The sequence below is a fragment of the Schistocerca cancellata genome, chromosome 1, assembly GCF_023864275.1.
Source record: "Schistocerca cancellata isolate TAMUIC-IGC-003103 chromosome 1, iqSchCanc2.1, whole genome shotgun sequence".
Lineage (NCBI taxonomy): Eukaryota > Metazoa > Arthropoda > Insecta > Orthoptera > Acrididae > Schistocerca > Schistocerca cancellata.
In genome coordinates this window covers 1056886311-1056908228 of record NC_064626.1, presented here as the reverse complement: position 1 = coordinate 1056908228, position 21918 = coordinate 1056886311, and the positions used below count along the sequence as shown (strand labels likewise).

Below are 21918 nucleotides of genomic sequence, written 5' to 3'. Positions count from 1 at the left end.
TCGAAAATATTCGTAATTAATTCTGTTTCTTGAGTTTCTGTTTTGTTGAAGTATAATAATGAGTAAAAGTAAAGTTATTAGAAATCCTCTGAAGGCTTTTAAGAAAAGGAGAAATGTTGGAAAGCCAAAGGTATGTGTTATTACTGTTAATAATAACATTCTAACATGGTACGAGCGATGCTTGCTTTAGACAAGGAACGCCTTCGGGCTGCAGACAGGGCTGTAAAGAGTCTAGAAATACAAGCAAGAGTAAACAGGAGGAGGAACGAGAGGAAGCTGGAGGAGGAGTTTGCAGAGGATGAAGATAATCCATCCTATGGACCTGGAATGCACTAAAAAGTTAATCCAATCTTTGTCACTCGATTCCCAAAACTTTTATTTTCTCATACTAATTACATGTTTTCTAAGGATCTTCCAAACATATTTGTTTCAAACTTTCAGTAAATGTTACACAGTACCTTCTGCATAATTTAACACAGCCTTTTTCCAAAACAACTGTATATTTTTGAATATATAAATAAAAAATTGCAAAAAAATGTTGTGAATTTTCATTACAATTGAAAAAAAATCATCTTTAATAACTGAACTAAAATTTTGTAAAATCCCTGTGTTAAGTTGTAGCCCATATTCCAATAAATAATCTGTAAAAAGTTCAACTTCCTTCCTCAAATACTTTGTGAGGAAAGATGTAATTTATAAGCGTTATTTTAACATTGCAAGTATAGGGCGTTCCGGAGCCCCTTAAAAGGTTTTGTTACTTGGAAGTACCGACGCGGATGGCGCAACCATTGAAGGGACGCAGAGGCAACAGGGGCTGCTACAATAGAGCCCCATGTGGTTCCCTCTCGCGAGCTTCTTGTTTACGGCAGGCATCGAGCGCCAGAGCACCGCTAACACAATAAACACAGTGGAACGACGTCGCACGTCACGCGAAACGGCTCGCCTAACAGCAGACGAGCCGTGGGCGACATTTGGCAGCGATCGGAGAGCGCGAGCCGGCTGCCCACATCATTTGCTCGGCCGCCGCCGGCGCATTCCGGGACTCGCTGATTGAAGACCGCAGAGCGACCGCGGCGGCAGTGCCATTGTGCGCCAGTAATAGGCACTGACCTGCCACCCCGGCGTGCCCTTTTTTTTAGTCGGGGACAAACAGTATGGGAATAACAGGGTACGGACACGAAATAACTGCGCTTTCCGAGTGTTTTTCGTTTGCATCCAATCCTAACTTCTCAACGCTTTACAGTTGCCAGTATTTTAACAGAACCATCACACATTACTTTTCCTGTTATGAACATTGCATTTCTACTTAACTACACCAGTTTAATTGCTCGAAACGATTTACAATTGACATGTTCCTCTACTTTTTCAGCTGATGCTTATCGAATCACACTGACAGAAAAAAAATAGCATTAGTTGTGCCAAATAAACGAAAGTTGCAGGGCGTGTTTAAACATCTCAAAGATAATGTCTGTTCAAATTTCGCACCAGTCGCGTAAGAGTGAAACTCCTAGCGCCACTATGATAATGCAAATCGAGTTTGCTTTAAATACAAGCTGTAACGGTCCTTAGCGTTCGTTACCTTTGATATTGGACGTGGTGAGTTGATTTTAGTGAATAGTGCCTTCAAGATGACAAAGAAGACATTGTAAACACCTCACTGAGTTTGAACAAGGTCTTGTAGTAGGTCTACAAATAGCTGGAAGCTCTTTCCACGATACTGAAGACATACTTGGCAGAAATGTAGATTGTGTTCGAGTATAATGACTTTTCTGGAGACTAGAAATCTACTCTGTAGGAATCAGCATGGGTTTCGAAAATGACGGTCATGTGAAACCCAGCTCGCGCTATTCGTCCACGAGACTCAGAGGGCCATAGACACGGGTTCACAGGTAGATGCCGTGTTTCTTGACTTCCGCAAGGCGTTCGATACAGTTCCCCATAGTCGTTTAATGAACAGAGTAAGAGCATATGGACTATCAGACCAATTGTGTGATCGGATTGAGGAGTTCCTAGATAACAGGACGCAACATGTCATTCTCAAAGGAGAGAAGTCTTCCGAAGTAAGAGTGATTTCAGGTGTGCCGCAGGGGAGTGTCATAGGACCGTTGCTATTCACAATATACACTCCTGGAAATGGAAAAAAGAACACATTGACACCGGTGTGTCAGACCCACCATACTTGCTCCGGACACTGCGAGAGGGCTGTACAAGCAATGATCACACGCACAGCACAGCGGACACACCAGGAACCGCGGTGTTGGCCGTCGAATGGCGCTAGCTGCGCAGCATTTGTGCACCGCCGCCGTCAGTGTCAGCCAGTTTGCCGTGGCATACGGAGCTCCATCGCAGTCTTTAACACTGGTAGCATGCCGGGACAGCGTGGACGTGAACCGTATGTGCAGTTGACGGACTTTGAGCGAGGGCGTATAGTGGGCATGCGGGAGGCCGGGTGGACGTACCGCCGAATTGCTCAACACGTGGGGCGTGAGGTCTCCACAGTACATCGATGTTGTCGCCAGTGGTCGGCGGAAGGTGCACGTGCCCGTCGACCTGGGACCGGACCGCAGCGACGCACGGATGCACGCCAAGACCGTAGGATCCTACGCAGTGCCGTAGGGGACCGCACCGCCACTTCCCAGCAAATTAGGGACACTGTTGCTCCTGGGGTATCGGCGAGGACCATTCGCAACCGTCTCCATGAAGCTGGGCTACGGTCCCGCACACCGTTAGGCCGTCTTCCGCTCACGCCCCAACATCGTGCAGCCCGCCTCCAGTGGTGTCGCGACAGGCGTGAATGGAGGGACGAATGGAGACGTGTCGTCTTCAGCGATGAGAGTCGCTTCTGCCTTGGTGCCAATGATGGTCGTATGCGTGTTTGGCGCCGTGCAGGTGAGCGCCACAATCAGGACTGCATACGACCGAGGCACACAGGGCCAACACCCGGCATCATGGTGTGGGGAGCGATCTCCTACACTGGCCGTACACCACTGGTGATCGTCGAGGGGACACTGAATAGTGCACGGTACATCCAAATCGTCATCGAACCCATCGTTCTACCATTCCTAGACCGGCAAGGGAACTTGCTGTTCCAACAGGACAATGCACGTCCGCATGTATCCCGTGCCACCCAACGTGCTCTAGAAGGTGTAAGTCAACTACCCTGGCCAGCAAGATCTCCGGATCTGTCCCCCATTGAGCATGTTTGGGACTGGATGAAGCGTCGTCTCACGCGATCTGCACGTCCAGCACGAACGCTGGTCCAACTGAGGCGCCAGGTGGAAATGGCATGGCAAGCAGTTCCACAGGACTACATCCAGCATCTCTACGATCGTCTCCATGGGCGAATAGCAGCCTGCATTGCTGCGAAAGGTGGATATACACTGTACTAGTGCCGACATTGTGCATGCTCTGTTGCCTGTGTCTATGTGCCTGTGGTTCTGTCAGTGTGATCATGTGATGTATCTGACCCCAGGAATGTGTCAATAAAGTTTCCCCTTCCTGGGACAATGAATTCACGGTGTTCTTATTTCAATTTCCAGGAGTGTACATAAATGACCTGGTGGATGACATCGGAAGTTCACTCAGGCTTTTTGCAGATGATGCTGCGGTGTATCGGGAGGTTGTAACAATGGAAAATTGTACTGAAATGCAGGATTATCTGCAGCGAATTGACGCATGGTGCAGGGAATGGCAATTGAATCTCAATGTAGACAAGTGTAATGTGCTGCGAATACACAGAAAGATAGATCCTTTATCATTTAGCTACAAAATAGCAGGTCAGCAACTGGAAGCAGTTAATACCATAAATTATGTGGGAGTACGCATTAGGAGTGATTTAAAATGGAATGATCATATAATGTTGATCGTCGGTAAAGCAGATGCCAGACTGAGATTCATTGGAAGAATCCTAAGGAAATGCAATCCGAAAACAAAGGAAGTAGGTTACAGTACGCTTGTTCGCCCACTGCTTGAATACTGCTCAGCAGTGTGGGATCCGTACCAGATAGAGTTGATAGAAGATATAGAGAAAATCCAACGGAGAGCAGGGCGCTTCGTTACAGGATCATTTAGTAATCGCGAAAGCGTTACGGAGATGATAGATAAACTCCAGTGGAAGACTCTGCAGGAGAGACGCTCAGTAGCTCGGTACGGGCTTTTGTGAAAGTTTCGAGAACATACCTTTTCCGAAGAGTCAAGCAGTATATAGCTCCCTCCTACGTATATCTCGCGAAGTGACCATGAGGATAAAATCAGAGTGATTAGAGCCCACACAGAGGCATACCGACAATCCTTCTTTCCACGAACAATACGAGACTGGAATAGAAGGGAGAACCGATAGAGGTACTCAAGGTACCCTCCGCCACACACCGTCAGGTGGCTTGCGGAGTATGGATGTAGATGTAGATGTAGATGGCAGCGGTGGTCATGATAATGTACGGTCGCAAGAAGATTGGGTTCCGGATGGCCACGCGACACTATCGAGAGGGAAGACCATCGTGTTTGGGGTACGGTTCTGGCACATAGTACTGCATCTTCAGCAGGAATTGGAGCAGCAGTGGGCACCGCAGTGACACAATGAACAATTGTAAACCGGTTACTTAATGGACGCCCTGTAGCGTGCATTTCACTGACCCCAAACTTCGCCATTTGCGACGTCAGTTCTGTCAAGTGAGAAGTCATTGGAGGACAGTATGGGAGTCTGTTGTGTTTACTGATGACAGCTGGTTCTCCCTCGGTGCCAATGATGGCTCTTTGATGGTTAGAAACAGGCTAGTTGAAAGCCTACAATCAACCTGCGTGCGTGCTAGATTTACTAGTTCTACGCTGGAGTTATGGTGCGCCGTGCGATTTAGTATGACAAGAGGAGCACTCTAGTGGCTATCTCACGCACCCTGACTGCATAATTGTACGCAACTCTGATAATGCGACCAGTTGTGCCCCCATTCATGAACAACAACATTTCAGGGGGTGTTTTCCAACAAGATAACCCTCGTTCAAATGGTTCAACTCGCTCGAAGCACTATGGGACTTAACATCTGAGGTCATCAGACCCCTAGAACTTAGAACTATTTGAACGTAACTAACCTAAGCACATCACACACATCCATGCCCGAGGCAGGATTTGAACCTGCGACCGTAGCAGCAGCGCGGTTCCGGACTGAAACTCCTAGAACCACTCGGCCACAACGGCCGGCGAGAACGCTCGTCTACATACCGATGTTGTAACCCAACATCCTTTGTAGAGTGCCAACATGTTGCCTTGACCTGCTCAATCATCAGATCTGTCGCCCGTGCAGCATATATAGGACATCATCGGACGACAACTCCAGGATCATCCACAATCAGCATTAGCTGTCCCTTATCGGCGACCAAGCGCAACAGGCATGGAACTCCATCATACAAACTGGCATGTTGCACCTGTACAACACAATACATCGGTTATTAATGTACCAGTATTTCACATTGGCAATGGCTTTTAATTAGCCTGTAAATTTGTAACTAGTGAAAAGGAAATGGAATGCCGCGTAACGCGTGATTAAAACCACTGGAAAAGGCTAGATATATCATTATCGACCATTATAATCGTATACTCGTCTTCTGTAGCAGAGAATAACCCTTTTTAATTATTTGCATCTACGTTTGCTAGGGTAATATTGTTGTTTCAAATAATGGCCTGCTGACAAGAGAATTGAAGGAAAGACATCTCTTTGATGGCGACGCATATCGCGGTGTTCATACATGATGATCCAACTGCCCTTCCCGAAGGATTTTATGCAACCCTCTATGGCTTCAAAAACTACACCTGAGGTTTTCATATTCTCTCGCTCGCAAAGCACAAGCTGCTAGTCCTAGAGAAACAAATGACTGGGACCTTGTTGTAGGAAATTAAATACAGTTAAATTTTGCACTGAGATCGTTATAGCTGGAAATATTAAAAAAATTGAAGGTCACTTTTGTACATTTTTATTGAATAATTCGAAAACTACAGCTTCTGGCGGAAACATGTTCCAGTATAAAATTTAATAACACTAAATTTCCTACAAAAAGGTAGTGTTCATTTTTTCTGTAGGACTAATAATTTGTATATAGTGAGTGAGAGAAGATTAAAACCTTGAACATCGTATTTGAAGGCATTGTGCGTTGCATAATACCCATCGTTAGGGGCAGCTGACTCACCCTGCATATGGGCTACTTGACACTTTTCAGTACTGTTCAGCACTGATTTCAAAATAAACGTTTAGGGCTGTGTGTGTGTGTGTGTGTGTGTGTGTGTGTGTGTGTGGTGTGTGTGTGTGTGTGTGTGTGGTGTGTGTGTGTGTGTGTGTGTGTGTGTGTGTGTGTACGTCAGTGGAGAGTTTTTGGCATAAACTGTGGAGAGAGGTTCTTCAAAGGTTGAAAGCGTTATGCATAGATGATGAATACTGAACAAGAAGGACTAGCATGGAGAGCAACATCAAAGCAGTGTTCGAAGTAGGGCTACAACAGCAGTAGCAGAAGGAAGCGTATTGCTTTCTACCGTGTTGTTGTTGTTATGATTTGATGCAGCTCTCCTTGCTACTCTATCCTGTGCAAGCTTCTTCGTCTCCCAATACTTACTGCAACCTACATCCTTCTGAATCTGCTTAGTGTATTCATCTCTTGGTCTCCCTCTACGATTTTTACCCTCCACCCTGCCCTCCAGTACTAAATTGGTGATCCCTTGATGCCTCAGAACGTCTCCTACCAACCGATACCTTCTTCTTGTCAAGTTGTGCCACAAACTCCTCCCCAATTCTATTCAATACCTCCTCATTAGTTATGTGATCTACCCATTTACATTTTCGTCAATCTTTCAGTTCCATACAAATACTTTCAGAAAAGACTTCCCGACACTTCAATCTATTTTGCAGTGAACACGTAATGGGACGTAATGCAGTACGTAATGGGAATATCACACTGTTGTAGAAATAATTCAAAAGCCAAGATCGCTGAAATACTGTTTACTGTATAACCGGTTTCAACATACTAAAGGTGCCATCATCGGATCTGAATGTAGATTAACATATATAAACCATTTGGATATAAAGATACGTGAGGCAGACCACCTGATATAAAATCATTATCACAAAAATTAAAAAACAACTGCTCTCATGGTCATTCCATTCCACACATTCCATGTTTTACGTATCTGGAAATTCAATGGAGAAATTTTGTGTGTAGCTGGCACAAGATGTTAGTAATAAGCTTTAGGAAGGTGTGTTGTCTTTCGGTTCTTCTATGGGTTATCGTTGCGTTGTCTGTGTGACAGTTTGTAGTACATCTTGTAACTTTATTACAGATCTGAAGATGGTAACTTAGTTTTATCGAAACCGGTTATTTACAAAAGGCTTATTTTCCTTTTTTTCATATCTATCTCGGCTACGAAGTTCTTTTTCTCCTAAGTAATCACTACATATCAAATGATTCAAATGGCTCTGAGCACTATGCGACTTAACTTCTGAGGTCATCAGACGCCTAGAACTTAGAACTAATTAAACCTAACTAACCTAAGGACATCACACACATCCATGCCCGAGGCAGGATTCGAATCTGCGACCGTAGCGGTCGCTCGGCTCCAGACTGTAGCGCCTAGAACCGCACGGCCACTCCGGCCGACCACTATATATCGCCCCTTCGAACATGAGTAAACTAACCTTTGGGATGAGCTATTACGTGGACTTTGCTCCAGGTCCCAACGTCTAACCTTCTCGAGTTTCGGCTTTTGAGGGAGAATCAACTCTCACCCCTTCATCGGCATTTGAGACCTCATTGAAAGAGTCTACAGTAGAGTTCAAGTTATCATAAAAGCGAATAGTGGACACACCTTATATTAATGTCCACTAATGGGCGTTCGGATGCGTGTGATCAGATAGTGTATACGTACGGCCAGAATTCTAGTCTGGCACTTTAGGCGACTGCTCTAACGTTCCTTCTCTATGGCTGGTGCTCTTGTGAAATTCTGGATCTCGAGTTTTCGAAAATGATTGAGAAGCGAATCGTGCTAGAGCAGCATTTGTTAGATACAAGGTTAAGATAGAGATATTAGGAAGGATATAGGTCGCAAATGCTACTCTGAGATGAGACGCTTGTTACAGGAGAGGAATTCGTGGCGGGCCACATCAAATCAGTCAAAAAATTTATGACTCACAAAAAAAAAAAAAAAAGAAATTCCAAAATGTTCAAATGTGTGTGAAATCTTATGGGACTTGACTGCCAAGGTTATCACAGCTTCTTAACCTAAATTATCCTAAGGACAAACACACACACCCATGGCCGAGGGAGGACTCGAACCTCCGCCGGGACCAGGCAAAAGAAATTCCACAACAGCTCGGAAGATGAGCAAGATCGGTAACGCTTTGCATGTATGCTTCAGTACTCATTCCCTTTATTTAACGCTGCCATGCTCTGTCAGCCACCCCTCCCCCGCATAATCTGTCACTACTCTCTGGAAACATGTTTTGCTGTGACTGCATACCGTCCTTTAATAACGTCAGCAAAGGAGATAAAAATTTAATCCGTCTCTTTTGAAGTAATGTGATCAGGTTTTTTTTTTTGCCTGTGTTGCCGCCCTGCAAACAAGTGAGAAAGAATAAGAGCGTGGTGGTCTCGTCCAGCAGATCCGGCCCGAGGCGGCGTACCTGTACGACGCTGTCCTCGTCTACTCGCACGCGCTCGTGGCCGTGCTGGACGCCGGAGGCGACCCGCGCAACGGCACCGCCATCATCGACGCCGTCAAACGCCGGCACTACAGCAGCGCCATGGGGTGAGTACGGCGTAGTGCGCCTCCAACTGAGTGCTGTCCACTGATAATCTGTTTAAGACTGCTGGTGAAACCCCACTGTTTGTAAATGGTGATGCCTGGGAAGGGTACTGCAATACGTTCCACTCGCACTAAATTAAATCACTGTAGATACTGCTGGATCGGATAGAAGCGACGAAATTAATGAATTGGACAGGAATATAAAATGAGACACGTTCGGAGTAATTTCGTCAAGCCTGCAATTGTAAGTAAGCTGTTTGCTATGTATGTAGGCTGTTTAGGTTTTTATGTTGGTAACGCCATGTAGCGCTCTGTATGAAAATCACAGACTGTGCTGAGTGCAATCTGTGGCTGGTTTGCATTGTTGGAATATTCGCTATTGTAGTGTTGGGCAGTCGGATGTGAACAGCGCGTAGCGTTGCGCAGTTGGAGGTGAGCCGCCGGCAGTGGTAGATGTTGGAAGAAAGATGGCATAATTTTGAGAGCAGACGATCTGGACGTGTGTCAATCAGACAGAGTAAATTTGTAATACTGTATATCATGAACTGATATATATAACTTTTGAACATTATTAAGGTAAATACATTGTTTGTTCTCTATCAAAATCTTTCATTTGCTGACTATGCCTATCAGTAGTTAGTGCCTTCCGTAGTTAGAATCTTTTATTTAGCTGGCAGTATTGGCGCTCGCTGTATTGCAGTAGTTCGAGTAACGACGTTTTTTGTAGGTAAATGATTCACAAAAGGTATAGGTTATTGTTAGTCAGGGTCATTCTTTTGTAGGGATTGTTGAAAGTCAGATTGCGTTGCGCTAAAAATAATGTTTATCAGTTTATTGATGATCAGAATAAGTAAAGAGAGAAATGTCTGAACATGTTCAGTTTTGCTCAGCTGTTTGAAAGTCAAATAACGTAAGAGGTTTACCAGCACAGTTATTTATAAATTTTACTAAGGGGATGTTTCACAATTTAACATTACACGTGTTAATTAATGTTCAAAATTTTGATCTTTTTTTAGTGCTGCCATGTAAGTTTTACTACTGGTTCTTAAATTCAGAATGCCTGCTATGACAACTGATGCAGAATTGGTAGCAAAAAACGCCTTTGCTCAACAAGAAGTTACCGTTTTTGATTTCGCAAATCGTGTAAGCACTTATTAACTCCTGTATGTTTTTACTTTCGTATACGAGCAATACAAAGTAGTTGTAAGCTGATACGGCATAAAATAGGTGTCACTGTCAATACCGCATGGGGAATAAACTGAAATGTTAACGCAAGTGTAATGGCAGCACTGCGTGACATAAACGTAGCTTGCTCCTCCCGTAGCGGCCCTCACCCATCGGCAGTCGACATGCTGGGAATCGAGTAAGAACTAGGAAGTAACTATGACTAACAGCAGAATTAAAGGATCACCTTGTAACTGTACCCATTGTCATCTGTAAGTTTGAAATGTGGCTCAGAGATGCCTACAAACTTCCCCTGAAATGGGCAAAAGCGTGGTGCCCTTCGATGGTACCCTCTGGCCTCACAACGCTTCGAATAGCAGGATATCGACACATGTGGGAAAAAAAAGCGACACAGCACAGAAGTTCTTCTGATGTCTAAAGTAGGTTAACGATGTCACACTGGCATCAAATTTCACCGAAATTCTGCTCAACGCCACTGTGGACGTGTCGATCGATGGTAAGTTTGCCATAGCCTCTCTAGCCCACATTTCACATCTTCTTTCAACGCATTTGCGCTGGAGGTGACAACCGCCATGCCCAGCGTCCAAATCACGAGGTTTTCTTACGAGTGGCCCAGACCACTGTCGCTCAGGGTCGACCTCAGAGGGTGGCAACAAAGGCATCAATGAAATCACACTTCCTCTTGGGATTTTAGTTCGCGCACATTTTGCGGTCTAAGTGAACAGTTTGCAGTGAGTGGGCACCAGGAAGACGTCCTTGTCGATCTGTGATACTGCTGACATCTCCCTAACACTTCAGTCTTTCTCTAAGGCCTTTGTGAACTGGCAACCCCATTGAACATTTTCTCACCACTAGTGTGGCCACAGTTTTTGCTCCAGTGTACAGGTTGGAATCACTGAGGACCTTTCAAAACATTCGACGAAATTTTAACATGATCCGAAGCAGCAAAGAGTGCTTATGTTTTCTCTATGCACCTGCTTCACATCCACCTGTGGCATGATCACATACGGAGTGCACTATTGATGCATGTGTGAATACGACAGAAAAGTATCCCTCTAACGCCTCCCAGTTTGTCAGTACCCTCAGTGGCGCCTGCTCACATTTATTAAGACTCTTGAAAATGTGCCTCTACAGAGGAAACCTGCAAAGCAGTCCTAGGTGCCTGCAGGCAGGCAAGTGGCATCAGAGGTTTGTCAAGTGGCAGACTACCTGCAGGTGCCTACAGCTACTTCTCCGGTTTTCTCCATAAAGGCAGACTTTTAAATTCTCAATAACTCTGTAAGGATGTCACCGACGGTTTTGCCGAACGGGGGTGTCTGAAAGTGATCCTTTGCCGCTTCATTCACACACGTCGCACGCCTCTGTCATCACGCCACATGCGGCTCTGAAAAAGGAGTACTGAAAAAACGTAAGCAACCTTTACTGCTTCGGATCACAAATTACGTAGAACGTTTTGAATGGTCCCTAGTAGTTCTGCATTGTACACCAAAGCGAAAATTGCGGTCGCTCTGCACACCGAAGGAGTAAGATCACGTTCAGTGGTGTCCCTAGCTGATAACGTTATTAGAAAAGGGTTCAAGTGTCACAGAAATGTCAGCGCTCTCAAAGAACGCCATGAACTCCTTGTTGTTGCCTACTGCATTGTAGACTGTCGCTTTCGACTGTGAAATGTGTGGGAATCAACATCCCAACGAGAGTGGTGGTTTCATTGACGACTTTTATGCCAACCTCTGAGGAACGTTATTGCTGATTATGAGCGGCGGTGTGTCTGAAATGTTTTCTCCGGCCACTCATTAGAAAACAGCGTGATTTCAACGGTGCACAGAGAGACTTCAAAATAAAGGGTGTAATATTGGTCAAAGGGGCTGTCACGATCTTCCCAACGTGTGATACGTCCACGGCGGTGATGAGCAGAGCTTTGACGAAATTTGGTGCCAATGTGATGTCATTAACTCACTTTACACGGCACTTGAGCTTCTAAGCTCTGGCATTTTCTTTCGCATGTGTCGACAATTTGCTGTCTGAAGCGTCGTCGAGCCCGTTGATGACGCCACAGGGCGCCATGCTTTTTCATTACAGAGGAAGGTCGTAGACACCTTTGTGCTAAAACTTACGGGTTGCAATGGGAGACAACTACGAAGTTTCAAAGAAGTGATCATTTAATTCTATCTGTCTTCCGTTTACTCTGGATGAAATACGCTGAAGAGCCAAAGAAATTGGTACACCTGCCTAATATCGTGTAGGACCCCCGCGAGCACGCAGAAGTGCCGCAATATCACTTGGCATGTACTCGACAAATGTCTGAAGTAGTGCTAGAGAGAATTGACACCATGAATCCTGCAGGGATGTCCATAAATCGTTAAGAGTACGAGGGCGTGGAGATCTCTTCTCAACAACACTTTTCAAAGAATCCCAGACATGCTCAATTATGTTCATGTCTGGGGAGTTTGGTGGCCAGCGGAAGTGCTTAAACTCAGAAGAGTGTTCCTAGAGCCACTCTGTAGAAATTCTGAACGTGTGGGGTGTCGCATTGTCCTGCTGTAATTGCTCAAGTCCGTCGAAATGCACGTTGTTGTTGTTGTTGTGGTCTTCAGTCCTGAGACTGGTTTGATGCAGCTCTCCATGCTACTCTATCCTGTGCAAGCTTCTTCATCTCCCAGTATCTACTGTAACCTACATCCTTCTGAATCTGCTTAGTGTATTCATCTCTTGGTCTCCCTCTACGATTTTTACCCTCCACACTGCCCTCCAATGCTAAATTTGTGATCCCTTGATGCCTCAAAACATGTCCTGCCAACCGATCCCGTCTTCTAGTCAAGTTGTGCCACAGACTTCTCTTCTCCCCAATCCTATTCAGTACCTCCTCATTAGTTACGTGATCTACCCACCTTATCTTCAGCATTCTTCTGTAGCACCACATTTCAAAAGCTTCTATTCTCTTCTTGTCCAAACTAGTTATCGTCCATGTTTCACTTCCATACATGGCTACACTCCATACAAATACTTTCAGAAACGACTTCCTGACACTTAAATCTATACCCGATGTTAACAAATTCCTCTTCTTGAGAAACGCTTTCCTTGCCATTGCCAGTCTACATTTTATATCCTCTCTACTTCGACCATCATCGGTTATTTTACTCCCTAAATAGCAAAACTCCTTTACTACTTTAAGTATCTCATTTCCTAATCTAATTCCCTCAGCATCACCCGACTTAATTTGACTGCATTCAATTATCCTCGTTTTGCTTTTGTTGATGTTCATCTTATATCCTCCTTTCAAGACACTGTCCATTCCGTTCAACTGCTCTTCCAAGTCCTTTGCTGTCTCTGACAGAATTACAATGTCATCGGCGAACCTCAAAGTTTTTACTTCTTCTCCATGAATTTTAATACCTATTCCGAATTTTTCTTTTGTTTCCTTTACTGCTTGCTCAATATACAGATTGAATAACATCGGGGAGAGGCTACAACCCTGTCTTACACCTTTCCCAACCACTGCTTCCCTTTCATGCCCCTCGACTCTTATAACTGCCATCTGGTTTCTGTACAAACTGTAAATAGCGTTTCGCTCCCTGTATTTTACCCCTGCCACCTTCAGAATTTGAAAGAGAGTATTCCAGTTAACATTGTCAAAAGCTTTCTCTAAGTCTACAAATGCTAGAAACGTAGGTTTTCCTTTCCTTAATCTTTCTTCTAAGATAAGTCGTAAGGTCAGTATTGCCTCTCGTGTTCCAACATTTCTACGGAATCCAAACTGATCTTCCCCGAGGTCGGCTTCTACCAGTTTTTCCATTCGTCTGTAAAGAATTCGCGTTAGTATTTTGCAGTTGTGACTTATTAAACTGATAGTTCGGTAATTTTCACATCTGTCAACACCTGCTTTCTTTGGGATTGGAATTATTATATTCTTCTTGAAGTCTGAGGGTATTTCGCCTGTCTCATACATCGTGCTCACCAGATGGTAGAGTTTTGTCAGGACTGGCTCTCCCGAGGCCATCAGTAGTTCAAATGGAATGTTGTCTACTCCCGGGGCCTTGTTTCGACTCAGGTCTTTCAGTGCTCTGTCAAACTCTTCACGCAGTATCTTATCTCCCATTTCGTCTTCATCTACATCCTCTTCCATTTCCATAATATTGTCCTCAAGTACATCGCCCTTGTATAAACCCTCTATATACTCCTTCCACCTTTCTGCCTTCCCTTCTTTGCTTAGAACTGGGTTGCCATCTGAGCTCTTGATATTCATACAAGTGGTTCTCTTCTCTCCAAAGGTCTCTTTAATTTTCCCGTAGGCAGTATCTATCTTACCCCTAGTGAGACAAGCCTCTACATCCTTACATTTGTCCTCTAGCCATCCCTGCTTAGCCATTTTGCACTTCCTGTCGATATCATTTTTGAGACGTTTGTATTCCTTTTTGCCTGCTTCATTTACTGCATTTTTATATTTTCTCCTTTCATCAATTAAATTCAATATTTCTTCTGTTACCCAAGGTTTTCTATTAGCCCTCGTCTTTTTACCTACTTGATCCTCTGCTGCCTTCACTACTTCATCCCTCAGAGCTACCCATTTTTCTTCTACTGTATTTCTTTCCCCCATTCCTGTCAATTGTTCCCTTATGCTCTCCCTGAAACTCTCTACAACCTCTGGTTCTTTCAGTTTATCCAGGTCCCATCTCCTTAAATTCCCACCTTTTTGCCGTTTCTTCAGTTTCAATCTGCAGTTCATAACCAATAGATTGTGGTCAGAATCCACATCTGCCCCAGGAAATGTCTTACAATTTAAAACCTGGTTCCTAAATCTCTGTCTTACCATTATATAATCCATCTGGTACCTTTTAGTATCTCCAGGAGTCTTCCAGGTATACAACCTTCTTTTATGATTCTTGAACCAAGTGTTGGCTATGATTAAGTTATGCTCTGTGCAAAATTCATTCCTTTCCCCCAATCCATATTCACCTACTATGTATTCTTCTCTCCCTTTTCCTACTGACGAATTCCAGTCACCCATGACTATTAAATTTTCGTCTCCCTTCACTACCTGAATAATTTCTTTTATCTCGTCATACATTTCATCTATTTCTTCATCATCTGCAGAGGTAGTTGACATATAAACTTGTACTACTGTAGTAGGCATGGGCTTTGTGTCTATCTTGGCCACAATAATGCGTTCACTATGCTGTTTGTAGTAGCTAACCCGCATTCCTATTTTTTTATTCATTATTAAACCTACTCCTGCGTTACCCCTATTTGATTTTGTATTTATAACCCTGTAATCACCTGACCAAAAGTCTTGTTCCTCCTGCCACCGAACTTCACTAATTCCCACTATATCTAACCTATCCATTTCCCTTTTTAAATTTTCTAACCTACCTGCCCGATTAAGGGATCTGACATTCCACGCTCCGATCCGTAGAACGCCAGTTTTCTTTCTCCTGATAACGACGTCCTCCTGAGTAGTCCCCGCCAGGAGATCCGAATGGGGGACTATTTTACCTCCGGAATATTTTACCCGAGAGGACGCCATCATCATTTAATCATACAGTAGAGCTGCATGTCCTCGGGAAAACTTACGGCTGTAGTTTCCCCTTGCTTTCAGCCGTTCGCAGTACCAGCACAGCAAGGCCGTTTTGGTTAATGTTACAAGGCCAGATCAGTCAATCATCCAGACTGTTGCCCCTGCAACTACTGAAAAGGCTGCTGCCCCTCTTCAGGAACCACATGTTTGTCTGGCCTCTCAACCGATACCCCTCCGTTGTGGTTGCACCTACGGTACGGCCATCTGTATCGCTGAGGCACGCAAGCCTCCCCACCAACGGCAAGGTCCATGTTTCATGGGGGGAGGTCGAAATGCACAGTGGACATGAATGGATGCAGGTGATCATACAGTATGCTTACGTATGTGTCACTTGTTAGAGTCGTATCTAGACGTATCAGGGGTCCCATATTACTCCAACTGCACACGCCCCACACCATTACAGAGCCTCAAACAGCTTGAACAGTGCCCCGCTAACATGCAGGGTCCATTGAGTCATGAGGTTGTTTCCATACCTGTAGACGTCCCTCCGCTCGATACAATTTGAAACGAGACTCGTCCGACCAGGCAACATGTTTCTAGTCATCAACAGTCCAATGTCGATGTTGACGGGCCCAGGCGAGGCGTAAAGCTTTGTGTCGTGCCGTCATCAAAGGTACAGGAGTGGGACTTCGGCTCCGAAAGCCCATATCGATTATGTTTAGTTGAATGGCTGGTACGCTGACACTTGTTGATGGCCAAGCGTTGAAATCTGCAGCAAGTTGCGGAAGGGTTGCACTTCTGTCACGTTGAACAGTTATCTTCAGTCGTCGTTGGTTCCGTTCCTCCTGCATCTTTTTCCGGCCACAGTGATGTCGGAGACTGATGTTTTACCGGATTCCTGATATTCATGGTATACTTGTGAAATGGTCGTACGGGAGAATCTCCATTTTATGGCACCCTCAGAGATGCTGTGTCCGATCGCTCTTGCACCGACTATAGCACTGCGTTCAAACCCACTTATATCTTGATAACTTGCCATTGTAGCGGCAGTAACAGATCTAACAACTGTCCCAAACCCTTGTTGCCTTTCAGGTGTAGCCGACCGCAGCGCCGTATTCTGCCTGTTTACATAGGTCTGTATTTGAATATGCATGCCTATACCAGTTTCTTTAGAGCTTCAGGGTATAATGCGCGACGCCGTTGTAGACCGATTTTAATGCTCCTAATACCTGAATTTTTGCCTCTGCAGCATCGTGTACGCTGATATGAAACATGCTGGCAGATTAAAACTGTGTGCTAGACCGGCACTCGACCGTTAGGCTTTTTCCTTTCATTCGCAACTACTCTGCCGTCTGACCACCGAAGCACGACTCATGCCCTGTCCTCACAGCTTTACTTCTGCGAGCACCTCATATCCTACCTTTCAATCTACATAAAAGTTCTCCTGTGAAACGTACAGGACTAGCACACCCGAAGGAATAGATACTGCGAACACATGTATGTTGGTAGCACTATAATTGATACAAAGGTACTTTCTTACTCAACAGATAATTGTTATACGATGAGAGTAGTTGCCCAACAAACATTTCAGTTATTCATTTGGTGCAAAACACTCTGCATCTCACAGATATTTAATGGCATACTATAGTTTGTGGCTTGTTGGCTAAGTTGTACAGTGCTCCACTACTGTATCATGTACCTTGAGTTCAAACCTTAGTCCAATGAATATTTTTTTATTATTTTATTAATTACCGCTTCCTTCACCTCTGGTAGCAGTTTCTTAGTGTCAAAAATTTGATTTGTGTCTAGTAACACCTTTCTATAGTAATACGTCCAATTTACAAGCCACAGCGTTTTTCTTTACAGACTTATTTTGTTAAATGGTGTTCATTAACATGCACAGGGCAATTATTCGTAATGGAAAGGAATATAAAACTGACATTTGGTGTCTTGCTAGTGTGTTTACCTTGGGAAACCATTTACCTGCAATACTATTATTACGTCTGTGTAGAAAGTATCAACGTTTCGCTCTCAAAAAAGCAGCTACTTTTAAATTGTTTTTCAGAATTTTTATGTTAGCTTCTCTAAATGTCAGTGCAGAAATACGTTTTACGGATTTTCCTAGTATAAGAGAAATTTGTCCGGTCCACAATCACTCACAGACAAAATATTACATGGGGACGTAAAAAATATAGTGAAAGACGAAAGGGTGCATACTAGAGTGACAAATATCGCAGCGCTAAAATCGTAAACTGTTTTAGAACAGATGAAGTGAAAAAGAAACTTTATCTCGTTACCATTATTTCCAGAACGTCACGAAAAATAAGAAATGGTTAATATTCCACTATTCTTATGTTCGTCCGACGTATATACTGCCTCACACGAGACTGTTCATTACTCCCCCCCCCCCCCCCCCCACACACACACACACATTAAACGGAAAGTCGCACAGGAGTTGTATTCACTTCTGCCACGCACTAGTAACAAGCTAGAAGTACTGTTTAGGTGTCGATGTTTTGGTATAACTGATTTGCAACTGCATTTTACCTTTCCTCAGAGTCATCAGGCGCATTTTCTCTTGTGTTTCGGCCGATACTTGCAGTCTCGTTTCTGTAGTGTGTAGCTGACGTCAGCCCAAACAAATACTGCTAATCACGTTTCTCATGCGACACCGAGTACCGACGGAAAGCATCGGTTCGTTTCACGTAACGAGCATTATGATTTTTAAAGCGTAATATTGTGTGTCCATTCGACGGAGCGGTCCCAAATTAGTCTTGTGCGATTTTCGTTACATCGGTATGCATTAACAGGGACAGTAAAGTAAGAAAAAAAAACCATTGCTACAGGAGCGACAGTACCTCCCTGGCCGACGCCGAGTGCCACCACTATACAGCAGAGCTGCTCTGTCGCTGCTGTAGTACTGGATATCCGTCATGCTCTTCTGTCCCAGTTAACACAAACTGGCACAATAAATATCGCATTAGACAAATCGCGGTCCGCTTTATCGACAGAGCATGCAAAATCCCGTTTTAAAAATTATTTTGTTTTAACGGGACACAAAATGACATTAGCAGTCGCATGAAAGATGCGATAAGTAGTATTTGCTTGGGCTGACTCCAGCTATACATTGCAAAAACTAAATTGCAAGTATCTGTCCAAACACCAGAGAAGATGCGCCTCATGACTCTTAGGAGGAACATCCTGTAATGAGTATTCCATCTAGCGGTAACTGTATGGAAAGGAATGTGTAGCGTCTCGTACCTGGCGGTCTTAGTAACACTAATGTCTTGCCATTGTGACCGAGCGGAGTGGCGCAATGATTATCACACTCGACTCACATTCGAAAGGACAACTGTTCAGGCCCACGTCCACCCATTGTGATTTAGGTTTTCTGCGATTTTCCTAAATAGTTTCAGGCAAATGCTGTGACGTTCCAGAGGATGCGCCCGATTTCCTTCCCCGTCCTTCCCTAATTCAACCTTCTGCTCCGCCTCTAATGACGTCGCCCGCAGCTAGTGGTCGTGCGGTAGCGTTCTCGCTTCCCACGCCCGGGTTCCCGGGTTCGATTCCCGGCGGGGTCAGGGATTTTCTCTGCCTCGTGATGGCTGGGTGTTGTGTGCTGTCCTTAGGTTGGTTAGGTTTAAGTAGTTCTAAGTTCTAGGGGACTGATGACCATAGATGTTAAGTCCCATAGTGCTCAAAGCCAATCTAATGACGTCGTTGTCGACGGAACGTCAAACACTAATCTCCAACTCCTCTTGTTAATGTTCCAAAACATAGCAGATATAACTCTATTTTGCTTATACAGACTGCAGTACGGTTAGTACACCTTTCTGAAGGCGAATTAAATACACGACTCTCATATGTGGGAGTTTTCAACAAAAAGTGACAAAAATTGTATAAATAAAGGATTTCACGAAGGTGCTCTTTGGAGTGGTGGTGCGCTCGCAGTTAAGAACGCCGATCGCTCGGGCAGGTTGTGTCCGCACTAGAAGATCGTTCTGCTGTCGGCCGGCTTGGAATGTCAACAGGCAGTCTGTGTGGCAGCTACGCCGAGTCGTTCAAAGCCCAGCGACTCCCTGCGTCTGTCAAAGGGAACCGCCTCTACTCTAGACGTTATTGTTGACTCCACGACGTCGCGAGTGGTCGATCACGTAAATAAACAGAGGCAGCGATTAGCTTGGAAGTAACTACACGTATCCTGCCGCGCTGTCTTGTCCCGAGTCGGCCGCCTGATCCAACCTAAACACTAAATCAAAAAATTATCTCACATGGTAAAACCTTTCTAAAGTCACTATGGCATAAATATTTATTTATTTACAAACAACCGGTTTCGACACACTTTGCTGCCACGTTCAGGTCTTCAAAAATTTATGTTATAAAACGTGTTAATTTTGCGTCGGACATCATGCGAAGTTGTCATGTAGATAAAATATAGAACGTAATACTAAGTTTTGTCATAAGTAAAACATTTAAAATCAATAACCATCTTGTGCACATGTCCAAAGTATTGTTACGTCATTGAATTATTAGAACATGTCTAGCTAACGTAAACAGATGTGCTATCGTACTTGTGTTCTATGCCGTGACAATCGTCTGTGAGTGCCAAGTGTATGGACATGGACACGTGCAAGAAATGCTTCTTGGTAGTGTTTTATTTATGACAAACTTTTATATGATGTGGTACAGTTTACTTACATTATTTTAAGACCTGAAGATGACAGCAAACTCTGGCGAAACCTGTTGCTTTTAAAGAAAGAAGTGCTTACATACGATCTTCGCTTTAGAAAGTTTTTACCAAGTAAAACGCATTGTTCTTTCTAAATAGCGTGAGAAAATTCAATCATATTATTTCACAGTTAAAGTTGTCACAGCTGCTAATGACATTTATGGTGCAATACAAGCGGCTTGCAAAGATATAATTGTGAGAGAATTTTCTCTCTGTCCTTTAGGCTGGAGAGCGTCTGATATCATAGAGCCGTATTTTAATGACTTTTTGTGTGGTTTCATCAGCATCAAGTGGTGTGGTAATGGACGAAGTTGACCAGTTACTCTCGAGATTTTCATCTTTTCTCAGGTTCTTTCCTTAGTTTTTCAAGACACAAAGCAATTTTTCCTATCCATATCATTCCTATTTAAAGTAATCGTGCGACAAGGTTCGGTCGCGAGCAGCTACAGTATCAGCGACGATCTATCCAGTCTGTTTCCTTCCCCGCCTCTCAATAACGGGGGAAGTATTACATTACCGTATACCGACGGCATATATTAGCGTAGCCCATTGAGGTACCAGAGTGGTTAGTTGCTGGACTCTTCTTCGGAATCACTACGGTTAAGATCTTCGTGCGACCATCGACATTTAGGTGCCTTGTAATTTCTCGAACTCTTTTCGGAAAGTGCCGAGACGCTTCCTCTGAAAAGGACACGACTTATTTTGTTCCCCATCTTACCCCGTTCATATCGAGCTGGTGGTCCGTCTCTAATCATCTCGTAATCAACGTGACTTAAAGCTTGGTCTTCCTTCCTTTTTCCTTAGCATACTTTGCTGATGAGGCGAAACTGCGTCGGATTCGTTATCGGACAAACAACTCACTTATATATTTGTTGTAGCCGCTTAGCGGAAACATTGATTTCGATGGAATTTCGAGAAGATATTACACAGCCAAAGGGTGACGGAAAAAGTGTGCCATGAATGTCTGCGCACTGTCGTTCCCATTTGCGTCCCGAAACAAGTAATTACAATATGAATATAACTCCTTCTATTAATCACCTCTATTAGTCAAATGTTTTTCTGATAGTGTCGCTGGAGAAGTTAATTTCTCGTGACTTGTATTTATGAGTGATGAGCAGTTGCAGTAAACAGCATAACTTCCAAGTATGCAGCCGTTTTTAATAGACTGTGCCTGGTAGTGACTGAATCATCACATCCTATCTTTCAATAACGTTTGGTGAATAACATTATTTATGTTACAGTGGCCAGCGACTACTGTGCACAAATCTTCATTGATCGAAAAAGCTGCATTTTTAGAATATAAACCGCATTTCTAACACACTTAAACCAACAAGCCGGGGAGTGGTAAATGGATACAACATGGACAGCTACAACATAGCGGTTCTTTATTTTCATTCTCTATGTTTATCTGTTTCGCTAAGCTAAAGTACCAGATTGATTTACATTAAATATTTGCGAAGCGTAATTTTGCAGCAGTATGCTGCCATACACTATGTGATCGAAAGTATCCGGGCATCCCAAAACTAAGACGAGTACCTACTGCCAGGTAGTCCATATCAGTGACCTCAGTAGTCATAACACATCGCGAGAGAGCAGACTGGGGCGCTCTGCGGATTTCACGTACTTCGAATGTGGTCAGGTGACTGGGTGTCACTTGTGTCATACGTCTGTACGCGAGATTTTCAGACTCTTAAACATCTCTAGGTGCATTGT

At 44.1% G+C, this 21918-nt stretch overlaps 1 protein-coding gene across 1 annotated transcript in view; it reads left to right on the top strand.

Moving 5' to 3' along the window:
* Positions 1 to 21918, top strand: part of LOC126162937 (guanylate cyclase 32E) — a 935168-nt gene that overhangs the window by 538063 nt on the left and 375187 nt on the right. The window contains exon 8 of the mRNA XM_049919769.1: positions 8637 to 8782. Coding sequence (XP_049775726.1) covers positions 8637 to 8782 — 146 coding nt within the window. The remainder of the gene's footprint in view (positions 1 to 8636; positions 8783 to 21918) is intronic.